The sequence below is a fragment of the Lepidochelys kempii genome, chromosome 15, assembly GCF_965140265.1.
Source record: "Lepidochelys kempii isolate rLepKem1 chromosome 15, rLepKem1.hap2, whole genome shotgun sequence".
NCBI classification, from domain to species: domain Eukaryota; kingdom Metazoa; phylum Chordata; order Testudines; family Cheloniidae; genus Lepidochelys; species Lepidochelys kempii.
In genome coordinates this window covers 19,168,754-19,190,731 of record NC_133270.1, presented here as the reverse complement: position 1 = coordinate 19,190,731, position 21,978 = coordinate 19,168,754, and the positions used below count along the sequence as shown (strand labels likewise).

General features: G+C 43.5%; 1 protein-coding gene across 3 annotated transcripts in view; it reads right to left on the bottom strand.

Annotated features, from left to right (window-relative positions):
• Positions 1–18,875, bottom strand: part of GALNT9 (polypeptide N-acetylgalactosaminyltransferase 9) — a 222,335-nt gene extending 203,460 nt beyond the window's left edge. For all 3 annotated transcript variants that reach the window (XM_073312257.1, XM_073312258.1, XM_073312261.1), the window contains exon 1: positions 18,400–18,875. In XM_073312257.1, coding sequence (XP_073168358.1) covers positions 18,400–18,643 — 244 coding nt within the window. In that variant the 5' untranslated portion in view covers positions 18,644–18,875. The remainder of the gene's footprint in view (positions 1–18,399) is intronic.
• Between the last annotated feature and the right edge of the window lie 3,103 nt (positions 18,876–21,978).

Genomic DNA, 21,978 nt, shown 5'->3' with positions numbered 1-21,978 from the left:
CTGCTTTTGAAAACAGTCTGCCTCTTTTTCCAGGAGCTTCCCAACTGCAGGCCCTAGGCACTTTTAATTAGCATATAAAGGCCACAGTGCAGTACTGTCACAACAAAAAGGACTAGAGGGATTTTCTGCTAGTATAATGACAAAGATTAAAAAATAAATGCCCAAATGATAGCACTTTTCCCCCCAAAATTTAATTTTCTACATTACTATACAGAGCTAGGTCATACATCAGAGTACAATGGAACAGATTCTTTTCTACAATACAGCAACATAATCTGAATTAGCCAGATTCTGTTCTCAGATACTCTGGCACAGAACTGTAGTAACCTAATCTATGCCCATCTATGACAGCACAATCCGTCCCTTTACATCTAATTAGCCTGTTCTGGGAACACCAGCACTGAAGTGACTTAATATTCCTTTATGCTCTTTGTCTATTATTAAAATAATTACAAAAAATATTTCATTGCTTTCATTCTTCCATGACCTCTTGTATGTCTTCACATTAGCACAACTTGTTTTGCAACTCCCTCTCAGTAGGATTTAAGGGGAAAGATGCCTAAATACTAATATTGTAACATATGCGGAAATGCCCATTGGAATGAAGGAATAGCTCCCAATCACACCCTCTTTGCCAGTCCCACCTTTTTCCTTCTGATGCAGTGTATGCCTGTAGCATGTTGGCATTGCAGTGGATGGCACTGTCCCAGCTTCAAAACTAGTCTTGTATCTTTGTTCGCTGATGTAAGCTTTTCTTCAATCTTTGCTTACCTTCTGTTTGCTCTTCTAATTACACGAACAGCAGTTTTAAGCCCTATTTTATGTACTTTAGAATGCATTGATAGAAAAGAGGGAGACAAAGAATCAGATTAATAAGCAGTTCAGATTCAGTGCAATCAAATGAAAAAAATAACCTTATGTCTGCAAACATGCCCATAAATAGTTAATGGTTATGTGGGCTTTAAAAAAAAAAGAAAGACAAGGAGCAGTGAAGAGGGAATAAAATCTCATCCCCAATGACAGCAAGAGTGACTAGGTTGTATACAGTGAGATACCATGAGATATCATACAATGATAACTCCATTGACTAATAACACCTGCTAGGAAGCCACCTCAGTTTGGGAATCAGTTCTCTGTTGGATAAAAACTAATTCAGGCAGATGGAGCTATTGTAGTGTTGGGGATCAGCTACAAAATAACTCCACTGAAGACAATAGTTACCCCAGTATAAAACTGGAGGGACTTAGATCAGAATCTGGCCCTGTGCATTCCAAGTTTTTCATTGCATATTGCATAACTTTTGTGTAAATGAGGACTACATACAATATACTCCCATGGGTGGGAGTATCAGGTATGCAGCTCCTGCTCTTGCCCTTGTGAACAGACTCAATCCAGGGAGTCTTAATAAAGTCACACATAGGGTGGAGGGTCTTACCACTGCCTTCTCTACTCTTCAGAGGCGGATTAGGGGTTTGTGGGACCCTGGGCCAGAGCAAATGGGGGCCCCTCCCCACCCCTTCTGCCTGCAGTCCAACCCCTCCCAGCACTCCTGCCAGGAAAATGAGGTTGGGGCACGGGGGCTTGCCCCGCCCCCTCCACCCATCACTCCTTCGGGGGAGCGGGCTTGGGGCATGGGGGCTTCCCCCGCTCCCTGACAGGAGTGCCGGGAGGGCGGAGTGGATTGGGACACGGGGGTGCCCCACTTGGCCAGGCCCCTGGGCATGGGCCCCATTGGCCCAGTGGCTAATCCACCACTGCTAGTCTTCTACACAGCTGTTTTAGATCTAACCCAGTCTTAAGTAAACACTAAGGGAGAGTTAAAAGGTTTTTAAAAAATGCTGTGCTTACAGCGACACATATCTTAAAGGGAACTGAACTTATAATTGCACTGACATTGTCAGATGTATTTATTTTTAATGCTAAACAAGCCTTTTGTAATGATGAAAAGCTCTAGCAGACTATGTTGCAAATGCACACAGGAGATATTTCTTTTTAGTTCCAAAGATCACTTAAAACTAATTCCTACCTATAGGCCAAACGGTCACCAAAACTGAATGATGGTACTATGCTCTCTGACCAAGGTTTGGAAGGGGCTACACTCTCTGACTTGTTTTCTACAACTTTGGATTCATTTATATTATGGTAGCACCTACAGAACCCTAGAGAGGGATCAAGGCCCCATTGCAGTAGGCATTCTGCACAGATGTAGTAAAATGAAAGGCATTTGATTATAACAGGGTTCAAAAAAGAACTAGATAAGTTCATGGAGGATAGGTCCATCAGAGGCTATTAGTCAGGATGGACAGGGATGGTGTCCCTAGCCTCCGTTTGCCAGAAGCTGGGAATGGGCGACAGGATGGATCATTTGATGATTATCATAGAATCATAGAATCATAGAATATCAGGGTTGGAAGGGACCCCAGAAGGTCATCTAGTCCAACCCCCTGCTCGAAGCAGGACCAATTCCCAGTTAAATCATCCCAGCCAGGGCTTTGTCAAGCCTGACCTTAAAAACCTCTAAGGAAGGAGATTCTACCACCTCCCTAGGTAACGCATTCCAGTGTTTCACCACCCTCTTAGTGAAAAAGTTTTTCCTAATATCCAATCTAAACCTCCCCCACTGCAACTTGAGACCATTACCTGTTCTGTTCATTCCCTCTGGGGCACCTGGCATTGGCCATTGTCGGAAGACAGGATACTGGGCTAGATGGACCTATGGGCTGACCCAGTAGGGCCGTTCTTATGTTCTTACATTCTGTGCCCCAAAGAGCTTACAATCTTAGCATAGGTCAGGAAACAATAGAATACCTCAACCCCTTCCCCATTTGTTTTGTAACAGTAACAGAAAGTAATCAGGTAATGGATTCTGTGCATCTTTCTCTCACCTTAGGTATTTATATCGATGTTATTACTGTAGTATCTGAGCACCTAACGATCATTTACTATATCTATCCTACCAACACCTCCAGGAAATAAAGAAGTGCTATTGTCCCATTTTACATCTGGGGAACTGAAGCCCAGAGACAGTACGTGACTTGTCCAAAGTGACACCGGAAGTTCGTGGCAGAGCTGAGAAATAAAAGATCCAAGCTAGCACCCTACCCACTGGACCAGCCTTCCTTTCTTGTCTACCCTACTCATTGTTGAGTGTTTTGTAGGCAACAAATAATTCAATGGCTAAGCAGTTGTGTGGCATGACTGCTGCTTGTTATATTAAACATCCTATATTACCTCATGCTTCATTCCCATCTCCTTGTTGTACCCACCTACACCTCATCATGTGCTAGGACTGTCAACTCTTTGTGAAAGGAACTGTCTTATTACATGTGTGTATAGGGCCTACCTCCCTGATCAGAGCCTCTATGTGCTACTATAATAAAAACAATTCTATAGAACTATGTAAACCCAGTCTGTTGGCTGACATCAACACATCAGGCATCAAAATCTTTTTAATCAACTGGCTTATGTTGGTAGTAAAGTGGCCGCTAATAGCACTGAATTTCTCTGGAGATGCGAAACTGCATGGCTATCAATAGTCTCATTCTATATTTGGCTAGTTGGCTAGGAATCTTCAACAAGGAACCTATAAGTGACAGCAAATTTTAATCCCAAGGAAAACTAACCTTTGGGTTAGACAATTCTATTTCAATCAAGGAATATATTTAGTTTTATCACTGCTTTCAGTTTGGTATGCATGGGGGAAAAAAACACTGCCAACCTTTTCTACAACACAAAGCCTGTTGGAAAATGAGTTAATATAATAAAAATACATTTTTATTTATTAAAGCATTTCCTAGAGGCATCTGGGAGCTGTAGAAAAATTAATTCAATTTCTAAAAGGGCAACAAGGCCTCCCTTGCCAAATAAAATACAAAAACCAGCATAAAAGCATCCAGATGAAAACAACCAATTAACCCTTATCGCCCTACCAAAAAAACCCACAAAAACTAAACAAAAGGCAAACTTTTTTATCCTTGCTGAGAATGCAGGGGGGATTTCCTGCTTTCTGGGTGGATACCATTGAAGAAAATTAAGCTTCTCTGCAAAGAGCACCTGTTTCCTGCATGAAAATAAGAATGGTCTGGTGGTTAGAGCACTAGCCGAGGACATAAGAGATCTGGATTCAAGTCCCCGCTCTACCATAGACTGTCTGTGACCTTGGGCAAGTCACTTAGTTTCTCTGGGCCTCAGTTCCCATTTGTAAAATAGAGATAATACCACAGCACACCGCGGTGTTGTGAGCATAAATCCATTAAAGATTGTGAGGTGTTCAGATACGATAGTATAAGGGAAATGTGATGTGACGGGGCAAGGCCAGATGGCTATAGAAAAGTAGATGGAGATAGATATATTAGCTCCAGGCTAAACAAATCCCTGGTACCAGGATAAGTGAAATAGCAGCTGCTCCAGGTCAATTAAGACACCTGGGGCCAATTAAGAACTTTCCAGAAGGCTAGGTTGATTGGGACACCTGAAGCCAATCAGGGGCTGGCTGAAACTAGTTAAAAGCCTCCCAGTTAGTCAGGTGGGGGTGCATGTCAGGAGCTGTGGGAAGAAGTTGTGCTGTTGGTGAGATTGAGTAGTACACACTATATTGGGTACAAGGAAGGAAGCCCTGAGGTAAGGGTGAAGTGGAGCTTGAGGAAGTGAGGGCTGCTGTGGGGGAAGTAGCCCAGGGAATTGTACATGTCATGTTTCTAAAAGGTCAGCTACCATAGCTGGTACTATTAGGGTCCCTGGGCTGGAGCCCGGAGTAGAGGGTGGGTCCAGGCTCCCCCACCACCACCTTTGGCCCCTGATTAATCACTGAGACTGGGAGACAAGAGAGACTGTGCAAGGAAGGATAACTTCTCCTCACCTTCCTTGCTGGCTTATGATGAAAATGGCTCAGTAGACTGTGACCCTTCTCTCTAGAGAGAGAAGGGTTACGTGGAGGGTCACAGTGAGCCTCTGAGGCTAGCGAAATCTGCCAGGAAACGTGGGACCCATGGAGATGAGGACAGAGCTTTGTCACAGTGAGTACAATAGGTGGATAGAATTCTAGGGTTCTATATCATTCAAAAGACATGGACCCTCAAATGAAATGATCCTGTTCCCAGTCTTACTGAAACTAATGCCTGGGAAGATCAGAAGATACAACTCCTCCATGCTGTTCATACAACAGTGTAGCTGGCCATATCCTGATCGCCCTATTGCTGGAAATAGTTTCATTTGGCCAAATTCATCACTGGAAAGCATTGCAATGACACCAGGGATGAATTTGGGCCATTGACTTCAACAGCACATGAGAGAGGTGAGAATTTGGAACATTTTCCCCATACAGAAAAACAACCAGTAAACAAAACATCTGTTCAAGCTGATCTGAAAAAAGCCATCAAGGAATATGTGCAAATGATGATACCTCTATACTGTCTAAGCAATTAGTTATGATGATGACAATACTGAGGCAGGGAATTGGGGAAAGGGGTGGGGAGAATGTGGCTTGCTTTCTAAAGTTCTCTCTTTCTTTGCACTTCACTTTTATTCACTCTGTCCAAACACAACTGCTAATTCATTACAGACAAGTCTTTTAGTAACCCTCTTCGGGACACAAACTAATAACATATTGTCAATACCACAGAGACTGACAACCCTCCCAGAACTGTGGAGCTGGGAATATTTTGCAGGGCATGGCAATACCTGTTACATATTTGTCTTTATGGAGACTAATAAAGCATTTGATAAATCTCCATACATGATACTTGTGCTCACATTATATGAATATTTATGGCAGCCTATGCAAGAGAGAGAAGGAAGAGCTGAAAAATACCTGCTAGAATCTATTTTCATTAAAGATCCACTTATCACATGTTAAAGCATAGTTGGGGCGGGTTACATAAACGACTGCACCACTTGTATCAAGCAGTGATAAAGTACCAATCTGCAGCAATCTGAGTTTTATTACGCCTTTGTACACTGTGGGCTAGATTGGTGTCCTTACGCTAGTGAGCGCATAGTTCCTTTGAAGCCAGCTGGGTTATTTATATAAGCCCTCCACAATTCTGCTCTATAGCTCTTTCTTGTGCACAGAGGCCCAGATTTTTCTCCCTTGGTGTTGGCCACTTTTTGGTACTCAGGTGGTGGAATCTGGCCCTAACTGTCCAGCCGAGATTTCTCCTAGTGAAGGGAAGCTTAGCTGGGATGAAAGGATATAGATGGCTCTGACACCAACTGTCCTCTTCCACATACATGTCCTAGTCTAGTGGGTGGGTCAAGTGGCGTTAGGGCTGTGCTGAGGGTAGGATGGAGTGTACCTGCACTATACCAACTCACAAATGGTATAAGGTCCCATAAGAACTTTAGCCAGTTTGCATAAGCCTCTAAGAGGGGCTCTAACTTATGCAGATGGGGCTGAAGCAAATGCACCAGGGAGGCATGACTGGCTCCCTGATACTCCAAGCATATCTCAAGTGCAGGAGAGAATCCAAGACACTGACTTTTTGGCTACTTAGGCATGATTTCTGGTGCTGATGATTTCTAACTGACAAAATAGAGAGACTAACAGTAGTTGGGATCCTTCTCCACTGAGAATGGCCAGCCAGCAGTCCTCACAAGTTCAGCCCTAACATCTGGCAGCAAGAGTGCCTCTCCCCTATCTCCATCATCCTGATGAAGTAGAGTTAGAAGCTGTCTCCCTCACCCACATCATCCAAGGCACAATACCTTGGACAAAGGTATGGAAGGATGGACAAACAAGACACTTGGGTAGCTTAATCTGATGGCAGTCAGTGAGCAGGTGTTCCTTTTCCTGAGGCAATTCATTAATTTTGTCCTCTTACTTCCAGAGTCTGAATGACAAAGCTACAATGATCAGATCTGGTCCTGCAAACAGCCTCACTCAATATGCTTCTCAGCTAGAGGATGCACAAATTACAAAAAGAAAAACCAAACCCATCATTCAGAACTGAAAGGAGGTTGGGCAATCTAACGTAAGGAACAGAACCAATGCAAAGCCTTTTTTGGATTCTGAGTCAACTAAATCAGCTGAAATATGGTACTAATGCAATCACCAGGGAAAAAAGAGGCCAAAACAATAAGCACACGTTCCCTAAGCACTTAAATTGTGTGCCAAATGGGGGAAAAGTTTTGCCCTCAAATAACACCCGCCAACTTCCACTGAAGTCTGTGGGATTTCTACACACATTTTCGGGCTGAATTTAGCCCTAAGTAAGGATCACAGACTTTGAAATATGTTGTTTTAGAATATAATAAACCAAATGACAGATCAATGTAAGAAAGTCCCTGCGTGATTTATAAATCAGCCTGTAATGGCAACATTAACCTTGATCGCCTCTGTTTCAGAGGACCATTAACCGTCTGTGCCACTGCTCCAGAGTAAAAACCAAGGTAAGAGGAAGGTTTTTTAAATTATTTTGGATTATCCATGAGTTTGCTAGGTTCTTGAAAGATCCAACTGCCTACATGGGTTAATGGGGGTAATGAAATGAAATTGAAAAAAAAAACTATAGTTAAGCTGGTCTAAAAATCATTTCCTAAAAATGAAGTCTTCCTGACTAGCGAACGGTCTCCCAAGAAAAGCACTAGAAACCCCCACATTGCTTGATTTATATTAGATCCTGAAAGTGCTGTAGCAGATACTTTTGCACAAGTGAGGGAATGGACAAGATGGACAAACAGGTCAATTAATTTTTATGAGGCCAGATGTTCAGTATGTTTCACCCCCTTAGTGTTGTCTGAGTGGTGCACAGGGAATGTAGTGTGATCAGTTGAGAAATTCTTGTGGTGGGAAAGCCAGTAGAGCCACCTCCTGCTCCAGTTTCCTCTCCCTTGGCATAGGGGCTGTATCAGGGGAAGAGTGGTAGAGGTGGAGTAGATCTCCCCTAAAGCAATCACAGTGGGGCTCCCTAAGGGGGGCTCCCTAGTCAGCTATCTTACATTAAAGCAGCCCCCTTCAGTCAGAGGAGCCCGGGCAGCTTCAGAACTGCAGAACAGTAGACTACTCCCGGATGACACCTTCTTCAGCCCTGAGCCAAGTGACTCGTGGTTCAGGAGAGAACCTGGCCTATGGGCTGTATACTACCAGTTTAAAGGTTGCTGACATATGAGGTTACATTGTAACAGATCACTGAATCCTCTCTGAAATCTGAACATCAGAGAGAGCACTAGGAATGGTCAAAAATGTACCACGACTGCCATGAAAACCCAAACAGTCACATGACAGAAATGGCCACACTTCTATTTACAATGAAATCACATTTCCATCTACTGCAGTATCACATACGTGCATGGCCACTTCCATGGCATCGTGGTTGTGGATTGAGAAAAGAGGACAAGAGTCATCAAAATATGAGTAGGACTCTACTCCTGTTGAGCTACAGGCCTCCAGGAGCTGTGCATACTTGGACTGGGCTATCCACTGACAGCCATTACATTTAAGTTACTGTCTGTAACCCAGGGCAACCTTAATTTTCAGTGCTTTTGATGTAGCTTCATAAGCTATTTTTCCTAAGGAGGCCATGGGGTAAATTGGTGTTTTCACCTGTCCCTTCCTATCTTGTCACCGGCCATGGGTAGATCTGGTTATGACCCTTCCCCCCCCCCCTTTGTCACATACCCTTGTGGGGATACACCATGGTGATTGTATGAGTCAATCTATTTCAAGGCTTTAAATTTATAAGACTTACCGAACACTCAGGCAGGATTTCTTTGTGGCACGCACTTTGACAATCTGATTCACAGCACCTGGGAACAAATTATCTGATTCTGTGATCCCTTGCAAAGTGAGATAATTTTTGGAAGTACAGTGAAGATCCTTGCCATCCCTACTGTCTGAACAATGTTGCTAAGTTATATTTTCTCCTCTTTAATTAATGTTAAGAGCTCAATCTAACCGTATGAAAGCACCATTCAAACCAATAGCAGTCCCATTCTCCAACAGATGGAAGCTTCACTCACACGTTCCTTATGAGCAGAACTGAGAGCTTACTTAGGGGCCCATCCAGTATCCTCTGTAATCAATGAGAGGCTTTCCATTGACCTCAGTGGTCTTTGGCTGAGACCTCTCTGATTGTTACTACTATTCAGCTAGGCCCCACTTCAGGAAAGCCTTTAAACACAGGCTTAACTTTAAGGAAATGGAACTTAAGCATGCACTTAAGTGTTTTGCTGAATGGGGATGGACTTAAAAACATATGTTTTAAAGTAAGCATGTGCTTACATGCAGTGCTAAATTCAGGGCCTGAAAAACAACACATTTGAGTATGCCTGTAAAGATATGCACATGTTTAAGGGCTTTGATGAACTGGAGCCTTAAAGAACTAGTGTTATAAACCAATTTTTAAAAAGTATATTGTTACCACATTTCATGGACTTTTCTGAAATATCGTGAACCTCTTACGAGCAGGATACCTAGAAATGGGGAGGATCTTCATGTCTGATCTTCCATTCTTCAGGAGCTAAAATGTCCTGGGTTTCAGAGGACCATTTCAGTCAATGGGGCTAAAACTCCCTTAGCGCAGTGCCTCTGCTCTCAACGGCTCCCATATTTCCTATGACCCAGAGCACCTGAAGTTATTTTCTTTTTTTTGTCCAGCTTACTAGTGTAAAAAGAAATGATGGAAGGGACCAACAAGTCCAAATCTACAAACAAAAAAGTTTGCCACATATAGTAAGAGAGCATGTGCACTAGAGGGGTTAGAGAAGGGCATTAATAAAAGGGAGATTGGTTAAAAATGACTCATTTTTGTTCCTTAGAGTCATAAATCTTATTATTTCCTTGGAGAAAAGCCATGTGCTCAGTGCCTGAAACTGCATTTTTAAATGATACTCTTGATTTTTCACTTCCTTTATTTACTTAAAAAACAAACTAACAAAACAAGAAAGCAACAACAATCCAATGGTTTAAATCACAGCCATGTTTTATGGTCAGTATAAACCCTTAAATCTGCCAGTCAGTTGACACAGATGAAAAAACCAAATTGTATTAGCTCTCCACTAGAAAAATGATGGTGCTTTATATACTATCCAAACTCTAACCAGATTCACAAAGAAATTGAACAGAACATGGAACATCTTTTCAAATACAGTAAAATAACATCAGTCAAATAACTATTTTTTCTTTGGCACCATTGTAAATGTTAATTTTAATATTACACAGTACAAATTATTCCATTTCTATATGTTAGACAGAAAAGTAATAAACAAATGAGTCAACCATAAAACTGTTACATGATTTATGTCAGAATATGTTTGCTTACCAGCTACAAAGCAAAAAAGAATAATATATATATATATATATATATATATATATATTCTATAGAAAACCACTATTAGTACATCAGATGCACAATGCAGTAAGACACTTTCAATACTTTCATCAAACCAGGACGATTCCAGTTTTTTTCATAATTTTTATAAGAATAAATGACATGGGCCGCCATGCTATTATAACAACTGGAGACTTTAATAAAAGTCTAGACCCATTTCTTGACAAATCTTCTCCATCTCTATATAAAAACACAAATGCTCATCAGGTACTTCATACATACATGGCTGATTTAGGCCTACGAAACGTGTGGAGTTTCTACAGCCAGAGACTATTTTTTTTCCCCCTTGCAGCTCATTCAACATAGTCTTAGTTGAATTTCTTAGTGTCACAAGACTATTTTTTAATGCCACAAGACAAGATCAATTTTGTCACTGACTGACATTGGTATTATTGTTATATCTGACCATGCTCCTACACAGATGTCTTTTAGGCCCCCAGGGTATGTACCCTCAACTAAAATGTGGAGATTAAATACCTCTCTGCTGTTTGATACACCATTTGTTAACTCCATCCATCCAGAGTTAGAATTTTTTTAAAAATGTCCCCTACCACTTCATCAGCTCCCACACTTTGGGAAGCCTTTAAAGGCTTCATCAGAACCTGTATCATCTCTATCACTTTTAAAAAGAAATGGAGAGAACACAGAATTGATACTCTTGCAAAAGAAATTAAGGCCTTGAATGTACACTGCTTCTGCGCCATCCCCAGAGATACTCAGAACGCTTATCAATCAAAGATATGAAATCAACAAACTTCTGTCCAAAAAGGCTGAGTTTGTTTTATTCTGTTTGAAGCAAAACTACTGGGAATCTGGCAAGAGAGCTGGCAAGCTGCTGGCACACAGACTTAAGCAAAAGGCTAACAGACCTGAGACTACAGCTTTTTCGAATTTACTGATCCCCACATAGGCTAATGGTAATGGGTCTCATTAATGCTGAATACAGTTGGTAACTCCCTTGGGGATACATTAGCTCATATGTTTTGGGAATTTCTGGTATGAGGTGAGTCAAAGCACCAATTTGATATTGGATGCTAAATTGGAGCTTTCCCTCTCCCACTCTAAGTTTCATTCTTGGATATATTCCTCATCAACCTAAACAAGACGGCATGATTCCAACATGCAGCTTTGGTCATTAAAACAATTAATCCTGCAAAAATGGACAGTAATCCCCACCAACAACTGAGGTGTGGCTCAGTGATACAACTGACCTTGTAGCTAACGAATGACTGGCATTCCGCACAAAGGGAATGCCCAAAAAATTCAAAGCAATTTGGGCTGCCTTTTTAGAGGTCTATGATTAACATAGACCCTGCAGATAGATATGTCACTTCCCCTCCCCTCCCTTTACTCTAACCCTCTTGATTCACTTTGTGTATTATGATCAATCTGGTATTTTGGTATATTTGTTGTATTTGGAAAAAATAATAAATAAATAAAGGAACGTGTTGACTTTTTATGGAGTCAACCCATAAATCTACTCTTCATGGTTTTTCCCCCTTAAATGTTGTAGGGTAAAATCCTAGTCCAGTTGAAATCAATGGGTTTTATCATTGACTTCAATGGAGCCAGAATTTCACCCTGGGACTTTAAGGGTCCAATTCCGCACTGTGTTGTCATTTAAAACCATGCAAAGTGGGTGCAAATGCTACCTTTCTGATTGGGTTGTGTTTTACATGCAGCTTTACACAGGTAAATGACTATGCAAGGGCCAAAGCAGTGGAGATGTGAGCCCTAAAATTCTTGAAAACCGTGATGCACTGCGTGGGCTTGATTCTCCTACTGTGGTAAAACTGACATGAGATCAGAAAGAAGTCCTGGAGCCTCTACAGTCATTTTGCCATATGGAAGGCCAGATCTGGAGCAATGCTGATTTGCACCAGCTTGAGGAACTGGCTTGAAATATGTAAATATTTATCCTATGCCATTTGACTAACGGATAAACTCAGCACAGCCTTTTTAATAAATCTGCTTGATACTTTGTCCTCCTGCCTGCACATCACCCAATCCTGCCGTCCTGAAAGGCTCCCAGTGGCACTGCAGGAATGAGCCCTACATAATGAGATAAATGCAGGGCTGAGAGCAGTCCCCCAAACAGAGTGGCTGTTTCTTGAGAATAATTAAGTGCTAATGTTATCAGATGTGTGTTAGCATCACGGGATACTTAAATTAAATAGTTACAATGGAAGACTCTCTCTGGTTTCAGAGTAGCAGCTGTGTTAGTCTGTATCCGCAAAAAGAAAAGGAGGACTTGTGACACTTTAGAGACTAACAAATTTATTTGAACATAAGCTTTCACCTAGTTTATTACCCAAGTTTTCCTTTAGCATTTACTCTGGCAAGGTACCTTATTAATTGTATTGAGCAATGCATACTAACAAGTAGTAGTGCTTGCCTCTTGTAGTGTTCCATTTGTTAAATAGCCGTTGAAACCTCTGTTTTAAATGAATTAGAGTTGGTCAAAAGACAGTCTTGAAAACTTGGTCATCCATGAAACAGGTATGGGGCCTGATTTTGCGCTGTCCTACGCCGGGGTCAATCAGAAGTAACTCCACTGAATTCAGTAGAGGTAAACCAGTTTAAATGTGCGTGAGAGAGCAGATTCAGACACACCAGTAGAGCAGCTGCCATTCTAGCTTCCTGACGTGGAGGGGCCAGTCTAAGAACGGAAAGGTTGTTCGGATTCCATGTCCACAGTCCTTGACTACTGCTCTGAGACTGCTAACACCAGCCCCCATTGTGTCCCGTCGGGACTGAGACTATCGCCTTGTTCCACGTAGGACACCTACTAACAGGGACTGTCCACATCATCTTTGAAGAGGCCACTCTACCACCAACCCCAAGGATAAAGTAGTCTGACCAGCACTAAAAACCCCATAACTCATCACCTGCAACCTGCCAGATGTAAAACACCCAGAGCCAGATGCTGATCTCTGGCCTGTGTAAAACAGGAAGAACTCAACTAAAGTTAATAGAGTTATGTTGCTGTAAAACAGGTGCGAGACTACTATCAGGCACACGTTCTGCATAAAACATGTTTGATAAGAAACCCCCACTATTAGATGGGAAATACAGGCCTGATTCTTCATTGCCTGCGCCTCATGTAGTCACTGACACCATTGCACAGTTGGCGTAAAATGTTACCCCCCTGGTTGAAATGACTGTACAACTCATCACCTTTAAACATATTGTACTTGCAATACACAGTATCATACGTGAATGAAAATTACTTATATATTAGGTAAAACCTTGGCCCCATTGAAGTCAATGGGACCAGGGTTTCATCCATTGTGTTCTTCCAGGAGAGCAGTGAGAGCTTTGGAAAAACTCAGTAGGTAAGAAATATTTTTCTCTTAAAATAAATAAATAAATAAATAAGCTTCTCAACTTTCTAGCCCAGAGCAATATTGATTAAAGAGGGAAAGAGGCTCAATCTATGTGTTCACCAGAGGATTAATAACTAAGAGAGAGCTTTCCTAACCACTGAAGCTAAATGACAGGTTTCAGAGTAACAGCCATGTTAGTCTGTATTCACAAAAAGAAAAGGAGTACTTGTGGCACCTTAGAGACTAACCAATTTATTTGAGCATAAGCTTTCGTGAGCTACAGCTCACTTCATCGGATGCATTCCACAGCATGCATCCGATGAAGTGAGCTGTAGCTCATGAAAGCTTATGCTCAAATAAATTGGTTAGTCTCTAAGGTTCCACAAGTCCTCCTTTTCTCTCTCTCTGGTCTCTGAAAGGTGCAGTTTCATTAATGCAAAGCTAGCAGTCACACTTAATCCTCCCTCTTGTACACATGGCTTTGCCTCTACTTTCTGCAAAGGAATTACCTTTCATCTGAAAGACTCTAGCCGTAAAAGCTTCTTTTTGACAAATCTGATGTGGACATTTTAAATGATTCATTTGCAACCTGTTTCCAACCCTTATCACCCATATGGAAATTTGAAAAGGCTCATTTTCAACCAGTTCCTAGCCTGCAAAGGATAAACTGTCCTTTTAAAAATACTGCTGTACCTCTTAAGTATGCAGATTGCCCAACTGAATTTTAAATGCAATCACTTTGCTTCCAGTACACTCTAAAATCAGAAGTCAGAGCCTGCATGAATCAGTCTTCTGTGTCCAGGACTTGCTATTTACATAATTTTAAGTCTGTGTGCTGCAATTATGTGAAATGTCCACTTCTTCCCTTCATGCAATACATATGCAATTTAAGACCCATTTATCACACTGAAAATTGTGGTTGTATTTAATCTTTCCAAAGAGAACAAAATCAAATTATTATGTGTAAAGAATGATAATCTGCTGAATTAAAGAGAATATTTAGAAGTTATCCCTGAACGTCTGCAACCTAATAGGGCAAAGAGGTCTAATAAGGAAACCATGGGTAGGAAGGCATGATGTGAGCATACATAATGACAAGATGAAAACTCTCTTAATCTTTTCAGATTGAATGAAATCTAATTACATGCTGTATTGATTGTTATGTATTTCTGGAAAGAGACAGTGAAAAGGGAAAAAGGCTATTACAGTAAAATTGCAGTCTGACCCTTTAATTGCTTTTGGCACGAAAGCTTATGCACTAGTTGGGGATAGTAAACATATTTCACTCTCTGTGGTAAATTATTAGCAACAGAGTTAGATGCAGAACTAATTAGGGAAAATCTAGTCAATTAAATAGTGCTGCAAGATAAAAAAACAGAACGATCAGAAATTATCATTATTCTATTTCATAAATCACTGTCTGTTATTTCTGCCATAATATCAGTGTTGACTTTTAGATAAGTAATATTCACTGAAAAGAAACATTTTAACAAATTTAGGATAATACATAGATGGATGAACAGGAGCTAGAGTATTTCAGTGTTCATTACAGAAGATATTTTGAAAGCCATGAACTAACAGATTTATATAAACCCTATCAAGTAAACTCTAGAGTCACGTGATTCCCCCTTGTTGCCTTACTTCTGCACCAAGCAGCAGCTGGGTATGCTGGAAGCTTTCAGAAATATGTATCTTCTAAGATGATGGGAATCCAGAGGATCAGTATATTGAAAACAATTGTTTAATATGTATGTTTGCACATTTATACAGGGATGCATTACAATTCTTATTCATACAATTCTAAAAATTCTTCCTGTTTCATGAGATATAATTCTTAGGATTATACTTACTTACAGTGGCTTTCACATATGAACTTTTGTATGGGCATCTCTGTGGGCATTGCATGGATGAAGGGATATTGGTACATTTTACTCAGAATTGAAAGTTAATATGGTTGTTGCCTAGGGACTTCAGCTGAACAGTTTTGAGCTGGCACATGATACACATGTAACTCCCCATCCCCCCTCTTTTTTTTCCCCTCCTTTCTAGAGAAGGTGAGTTCTACGAAGTTTATTCTTGGCTGAATGGAAACAAATATGGGAGACAGGTTTTTTGACCAGCACGTTTCAAACTATGAAATTGGTCTCCCTATGGAAGGTCCTTTCTCTGTGACTGGAGCTTCAGACAGGTTCATGGAAAATATAAATGAGGTCTTCTTTGTTTAGGACTAAGCTTAATCAGAGCCCAGTATGGAATACTGGGGTAACCTTACCAAAATACTAAGTACTCAGCAGATGGTTCTTCATTTGCTGAGACCAACGTGGAAATGACTCAACAATAAGGGGGAAAATGAATGAACTGGCCAGACCCCAGGCCCCATCCTGTGTTGCCATTACTCAGTCAGAACTCCCACTGATGTCTCTGGGTGTTTTATGTGTACAAGGAATGCAGGATCAGAGCCCTTATGATTACAGTCTGCATCCCTAGTGGATTACTGGTCCCAACAAAAGATAACTTTAGAGAAGGCCTAGGAACTCTCGCTCACCTTAGAGGACAAATATTATGACAAAGTTTGGGAAACCTAGATGTAGAGCAATAGTGTTGTGTACCAGGATGAAACTGCACAGCTCTGGAGCAATTTGAACCTGTATCTAATATCATGGGCTTTCCCGAAGACAGTACATAACACTTTCATAAAGCGACTTACTTGCAATTACAGCGTCAGAGCGAAGTGTTTCCTGCTAAATAATGAGTCATAATGTTCAAAGAGAAAAAACATGAGCCTAACCCAAACATAGATAGCCTGGTTCTGAATGCACTTATACCAAGGCAACTCAACTGATTTCAGTGGAGCTTGGCCTGAATATTCACTGATGTAACTTAGCAAAGGCCCAGAGACTTTTTGTTGCCCAAATGGCATATAATACAAATGGATCCCCATACCCAGCAAATTGCCAACAAAAACAATTGAAATTACAAAGAACTTCCTGTTTGATGCAAGCCCACAGCAACGACATGCAGTGGTGCCTGCCTGGCTCTATATGCCTGGCACACTGAGCGCTCCCATTGACTTCAAGAGAAGTTATCAAGCAGGACTGATCTCCCTGGTATTAAGATTCCACCTAGAGTCACACCTTATGCACGCAGTCACTAAAAATCAGTGCGCTAAGAGCCAAATCCTATCCCCAGCACATAGCCCAATTAACTGGGATATTGGGGATTTGGGCTTGGAAAGAAGGAATCTGCCCCAAAACCTGTGGTTCGGCAGCACTGCAGCCACTACAGCATCCTTATGGCACCTGTACCCACAGTTCACTGGGCGCAGGGTGGGGACTGATCCACTGCAGTCCAGGCCCCCTAGTGCTGTGGTGCAGCTGGGGGACAGGATTTATCCCTATATTTGCTTATTCTTGACATCTCCTTTGAGCTGTTAGTAAAACACGCAACTGTAGACACAGCTCTCTCATGCTCATTTGTGTGGATTTGTATGTATATGATACAAACACACACACACACACACACTTGCATATGTGAGGGAGATGAGGGGGGAACAGTCTGTGCTACGTTATTACTTGCCTGGGTACACTACTTATTACCATAATAGTCTAAACTGTTTAGATTTATACCCTCATTCAGAAAAGAGCACGGGGGGGGGGGGAAGGCAGCAATATACATTTACACGAACCTTAGAGTTTTTCTGCATTTTGGGGCTGCAGTTGCCTGTGTTAAATCAATGTTATGATTAAGAAGAGTCGTACAATTGCAAGCACATTTGCTATAATTTAAAAATACTTCTAAGTTTTATCTGGCACTAAATGTAAGGCATATGTTACATTATATTGTAAATGTAACATTTATTCCTTCTCTCTCTTCTTGTCCAAAGCACTCATGTATTTAATTATATACTTAATCCCCTAGTATTTCACATTCAGCAGTTTATGAATCTTTAAAAATTTCAATGCACTTATCATTCCAGAACCAGTTTCTGTATGAAAGACTAGTATGGGTATAGTAACTTTGATCAATTAACATGTTCTATCTATCATGGAACATGATCTCATTTGTGTATCTAACGAGATTTTTCAAGGCTGGTGAATCAGAACTGAGTCCAGCAAAAAAAAAAAAAAAAAAAAAAGAGATGCATGCTTTGTTATCACCCCCCAAGATCTTATCAGATTTAAGTGCCAGTGTCATTAAAGAACCACATGGGACTATCAACAATGGGACAAAAGATGCATACTCTAAGAACGTAACAGACGTGGCTTTGAAAGTAAATGTTGAAACCAGACATGACAATGTGATTCTAGGTTACACACGGATTGCTAATAAATCCGATCTTTAACTCTGTGCCCGAGTGCGGACACACACCGTTCCCATCCACCCCTTACTTTAAAAATATTGACCAACAAACTTTGGGGCAACCTGTAGACCTGGAAACTGGAGAGAATTCACAACTACTCCTGGACACACACCTCCCTCCCCTTCCCCGGCCCCCTCTGTTCACTTCCACCTCCCCGGCCGCCTCCTTCGCATCCAACAGGCGATACTGACCGCAAGCCGTAGGCGGGAGTCCTACCCCCCCCCAGCCACACTCGGCCTCCCCCTCCCCAGCGGCCACCCCGGGACCCCTCCCCACGGGCTCCCCCGATGGGCTGGAGGCGACCGGCTCTGCTCCCAGGGAGGAGCGAGCTCCAGGCCGCCCGCTCTCCCCTCCCGCGGGGGCCGGGCTGCTGGTGCCCCCGGCTCACCATTGAGCTGGTTGTACACCACTTCCTCCAGGTGGTCCAGGCGCTGCAGGATGGCCTCCCGCTCGCTCAGGCCGCCCAGCCCCTTGGCGTGGCGGCTCCGCAGCCGGCGGTCGGCGCTCCGCACGATCTGCACCAGCTCCGGGGAGCGCTCCTGCAGCCGGCAGTACACGGAGAAGAGGATGATCCCCACGAAGACCAGGATGTTCACCGTCAACAAAGTTTTGATTTTCCGTGCCACCGCCATGGGAGCCGCCGGGAGCCTCAAGGCATGGCAGCCGGGCCGGCCCGGGCAGCGGCGGCATGGACGGCGGGGCCGGCTCCGGTGCCCCTCGGCCGGCGGCGCGGAGCTGTCCTTCAGCACCACGCGGGCGGGCGGGCGGCTCCCCCCTGCGGCCAGCGCGGAGCTGGGTGGGGGGAGGGTCCGGCCCAACGGCTCCTCAGCGGCCGCCCCCCCCGCCCGCGGCGGCACGCGGCTGCCCCCCCGCCCCGCTCTCCGCGCGCAGGCAGCAGCGCGGCGCGAGAGGAGCGGCCGGCCCGCGCTGGCTCCGGCTGGCTGTGGTGCGGCGGGCTCGCCCCGCCCCCGCCCCCGCCGGCCGCCCCCTCCCCTCCCCACGCACGGCGCCGCCGCGAAGTGACGCGCCGCGGCAGGCAGGCGGCCCGACCGCTCCGCCCCTCCGCAGGCCGGGGGCGGGGGGCGACCCTCTGCCCCCTCCCTGGGGGGGCGCTGGCGGGACCTGCTCTGCGCCTCGACAGCCAACGGCCTCGGCCCCCCCTGCGCGCTCCCTGCCCCTGAGCCGGCTGGGAACCTGCTCCCCGGGGTGCCGCTGGGTCCCCCTCCCGCAGCCCGGGCAGGGCAGCCTGTCTCTGCAGCCGGAGGTCCCTGCGCCTCACCCCAGGCTGCAAACAGCCCCCCCCGCCCCCCCGTGGGGCCAGCCTGCCCGGCTCCGCCTTCCACAGCACCGGCTGCCCCACCGGGTCAGGGGAGGGGAACGGGACCGAAGCCGAGCCCTAGGGGTGAGAAAGGACCACAAGGGTCACCCAGCCTGAGCCCCTGGCAAGAGGCAGGATTCCTTGTGTCTGAACCATCCAAGACAAAGGTGCCTTCTAGTGCACCTGATTTCTGAGAGAGTCAAGCACATGGGATCCCGCCTTCTCCCCCGGAGAGGGCGGAGAAAGCTGCTTAGTTCGCTCTGCCTGGATTTGTGGGATTTTGCGATTTCTTGCATTTAAACCAACAATCCTAAAAATTGCCATTCTTTTTATTCTCCACTGGGAACGCCCTGCCCCAGCCCAAAAATACCGAGGACAAGCCACCTTGGGCAGCCCACGAACGCAAGGAGAAAGACAGACAGTCTTCTAAAGTAGGTAGGGCTGAAACTGTTTTATAGGCATCACACCTTGAATTGCACCTGGAAATGAATTCAAGTCAGGGTGGTATGCTCCCAGCAAGAGGTAGCGCTAAGCAGAAGGCAGCTATATTCAGCACCAGCTGAGTTTCCTAATGATCTTCAGTCATAGCTAGGGTGACCAGATGTTCTGATTTTATAGGGACGGTCCCGCTATTTGGGGCTTTTTCTTATATAGGTGCTTATCCCCCACTTCCTTTCCCGATTTTTCACACTTCCTATCTGGAGCTATCCCAAGTGGAGTGTGTTGACTACTGATCCCAACTAAAGGAGAGAACAACTAGGAACAGGTCTGCGTTCAAAAGTTTCAGCCTTTTTGCCCAACACAGAGGGAGAAAAGTTCTCTAGGCCACTGCTGCTATTTGAACATCCAGCCAAAGATCCCACAAGATCTCCAAGCCGTAAGCCTCATTAACAAAAGATGGACAAACTCCTTCAGTTAGCAGCTTCTGATGGACTTAAGGACTGAAAATAATAACATCCTTCTGTGCCAGTAACAATGCAGTCTAGCAGCTAAGTAGTGCTCTGCCTCCAAGTCAACAGAAACCTCACTGGCTCTATCCCTCTTTGAAGGCAGACCAGTAAGGTAGCATAATTATGCAAGGTTGCTAGAACGCAGATCCACACAAAAACGCCAGTTCTGAACATCCACAAACTTTGAGCTGTTCAATAACTAGAACGTTCATAGATTCCCAGAGCCACCTTCTGTGCTGTGTATCCTAAGGGACACCGTAGAGAAGATGCTGCCCTAGGGGGAGGGGAGGGAGGTTGGCATTATGCCATGTTGCACTGTTGCAGGGATCATAACCCCAGTGTAAGAGCACCCTTGGGCCTATTCTAAGTTACTGCAGCCTCCCCAAGGCTGCCTCTGGGCTGTACTGCAGCACAGAATCTCCACAGCACTCCATGCTATACACCCTCCTGCACACAGCATGCCCCTTATGTTGGAGTTTGCAAGGTGTGGCATTGCAGGGCCACTTACAATCTGCGTTGGGGAAATTCTCTCCTGGTCCTTTGTGGCTCATTTAGATTCCCTATACAGTGAAGCAGAGGGGCAGAATTGGCTTAATGGCGTAACATGGGCCGCAGAACTTTGTACCTTTACCACTCTCAAAGAGGTTTCAGAGTAACAGCCAAGTTAGTCTGTGTTCACAAAAAGAAAAAGGAGTACTTGTAGCACCTTAGAGACTAACCAATTTATTTGAGCATAAGCTTTCGGCCAGGACAGGACTGGGCTATTTTGAATAGACTAATCACGCTTATTCTACACAAAAATTAAAACCTCTAAGACTACATAATGTAGGGGCTGATCCTGATCTCACTGAGGGCAAAAGCAAAACTCAAACTGACTTCAAGGGACTGCGTTTTGTAACTTTCCAGTGACCAACTTATGTTTTCATTATTTTAGTACTATTTTTGTTAAAAGTCTGTCATAGCAGTTATATTTTCCTGGAAACTACCAGTTTGATGTAAGAAAATACACTGAACTAATACTCAAACATAGTTTATTAGATGCCTTTATATGATTTAATATATTATAGCAACACCTGCTGGTGCTGATATAGTTAAGAGTCTGTCAGCATCAGTATTTCTCTTATAAACTCCAAGTTTACAAGCTGGCTGCAAGAATTCACTTTGGATTTAGCCTTTCTAGCAGGCAATTGGTCCCAGGAGTGAATAAAAAAAACACTTCTTCCACCACAGAAGTTTACCAAGCATGCTTTCTTTTTTCCTTTTGTGTTCCACACCAGTGTAGCTTTAAATGGGTTCTTTGAAAGGCATAATTTCATCCATAATATGGTTTAGGCCATAACAGTATTTTCTTTTGTTAAGTAAACATTTTACCTGGTTAGCTTGAGTAATCTTTTGTGCTTATGCAGTAGTACAGTAATAGAAATACGCTTACGTGGCTTTGCTCCCTTGTCTCTGGCTAATCCCAGAATGTTGAACAAATAAATATCATCTAATTCTTACATAACACTTTTCATCTGCAGATCTCAAAGCGCTTTACAAAGGAGGTCAGTTTCATTAGTAGAGTTGACCATTCCATTTTATGACAACTTTTCAGATTTCAACATTTGTTTTTATTTCATATTGGAATGAAAACAAAACCTTTCAAATGTTTTCATGAAATGGAACTGTCAAAATGGCTGTTTTCCTCTCGGGAGGGTCA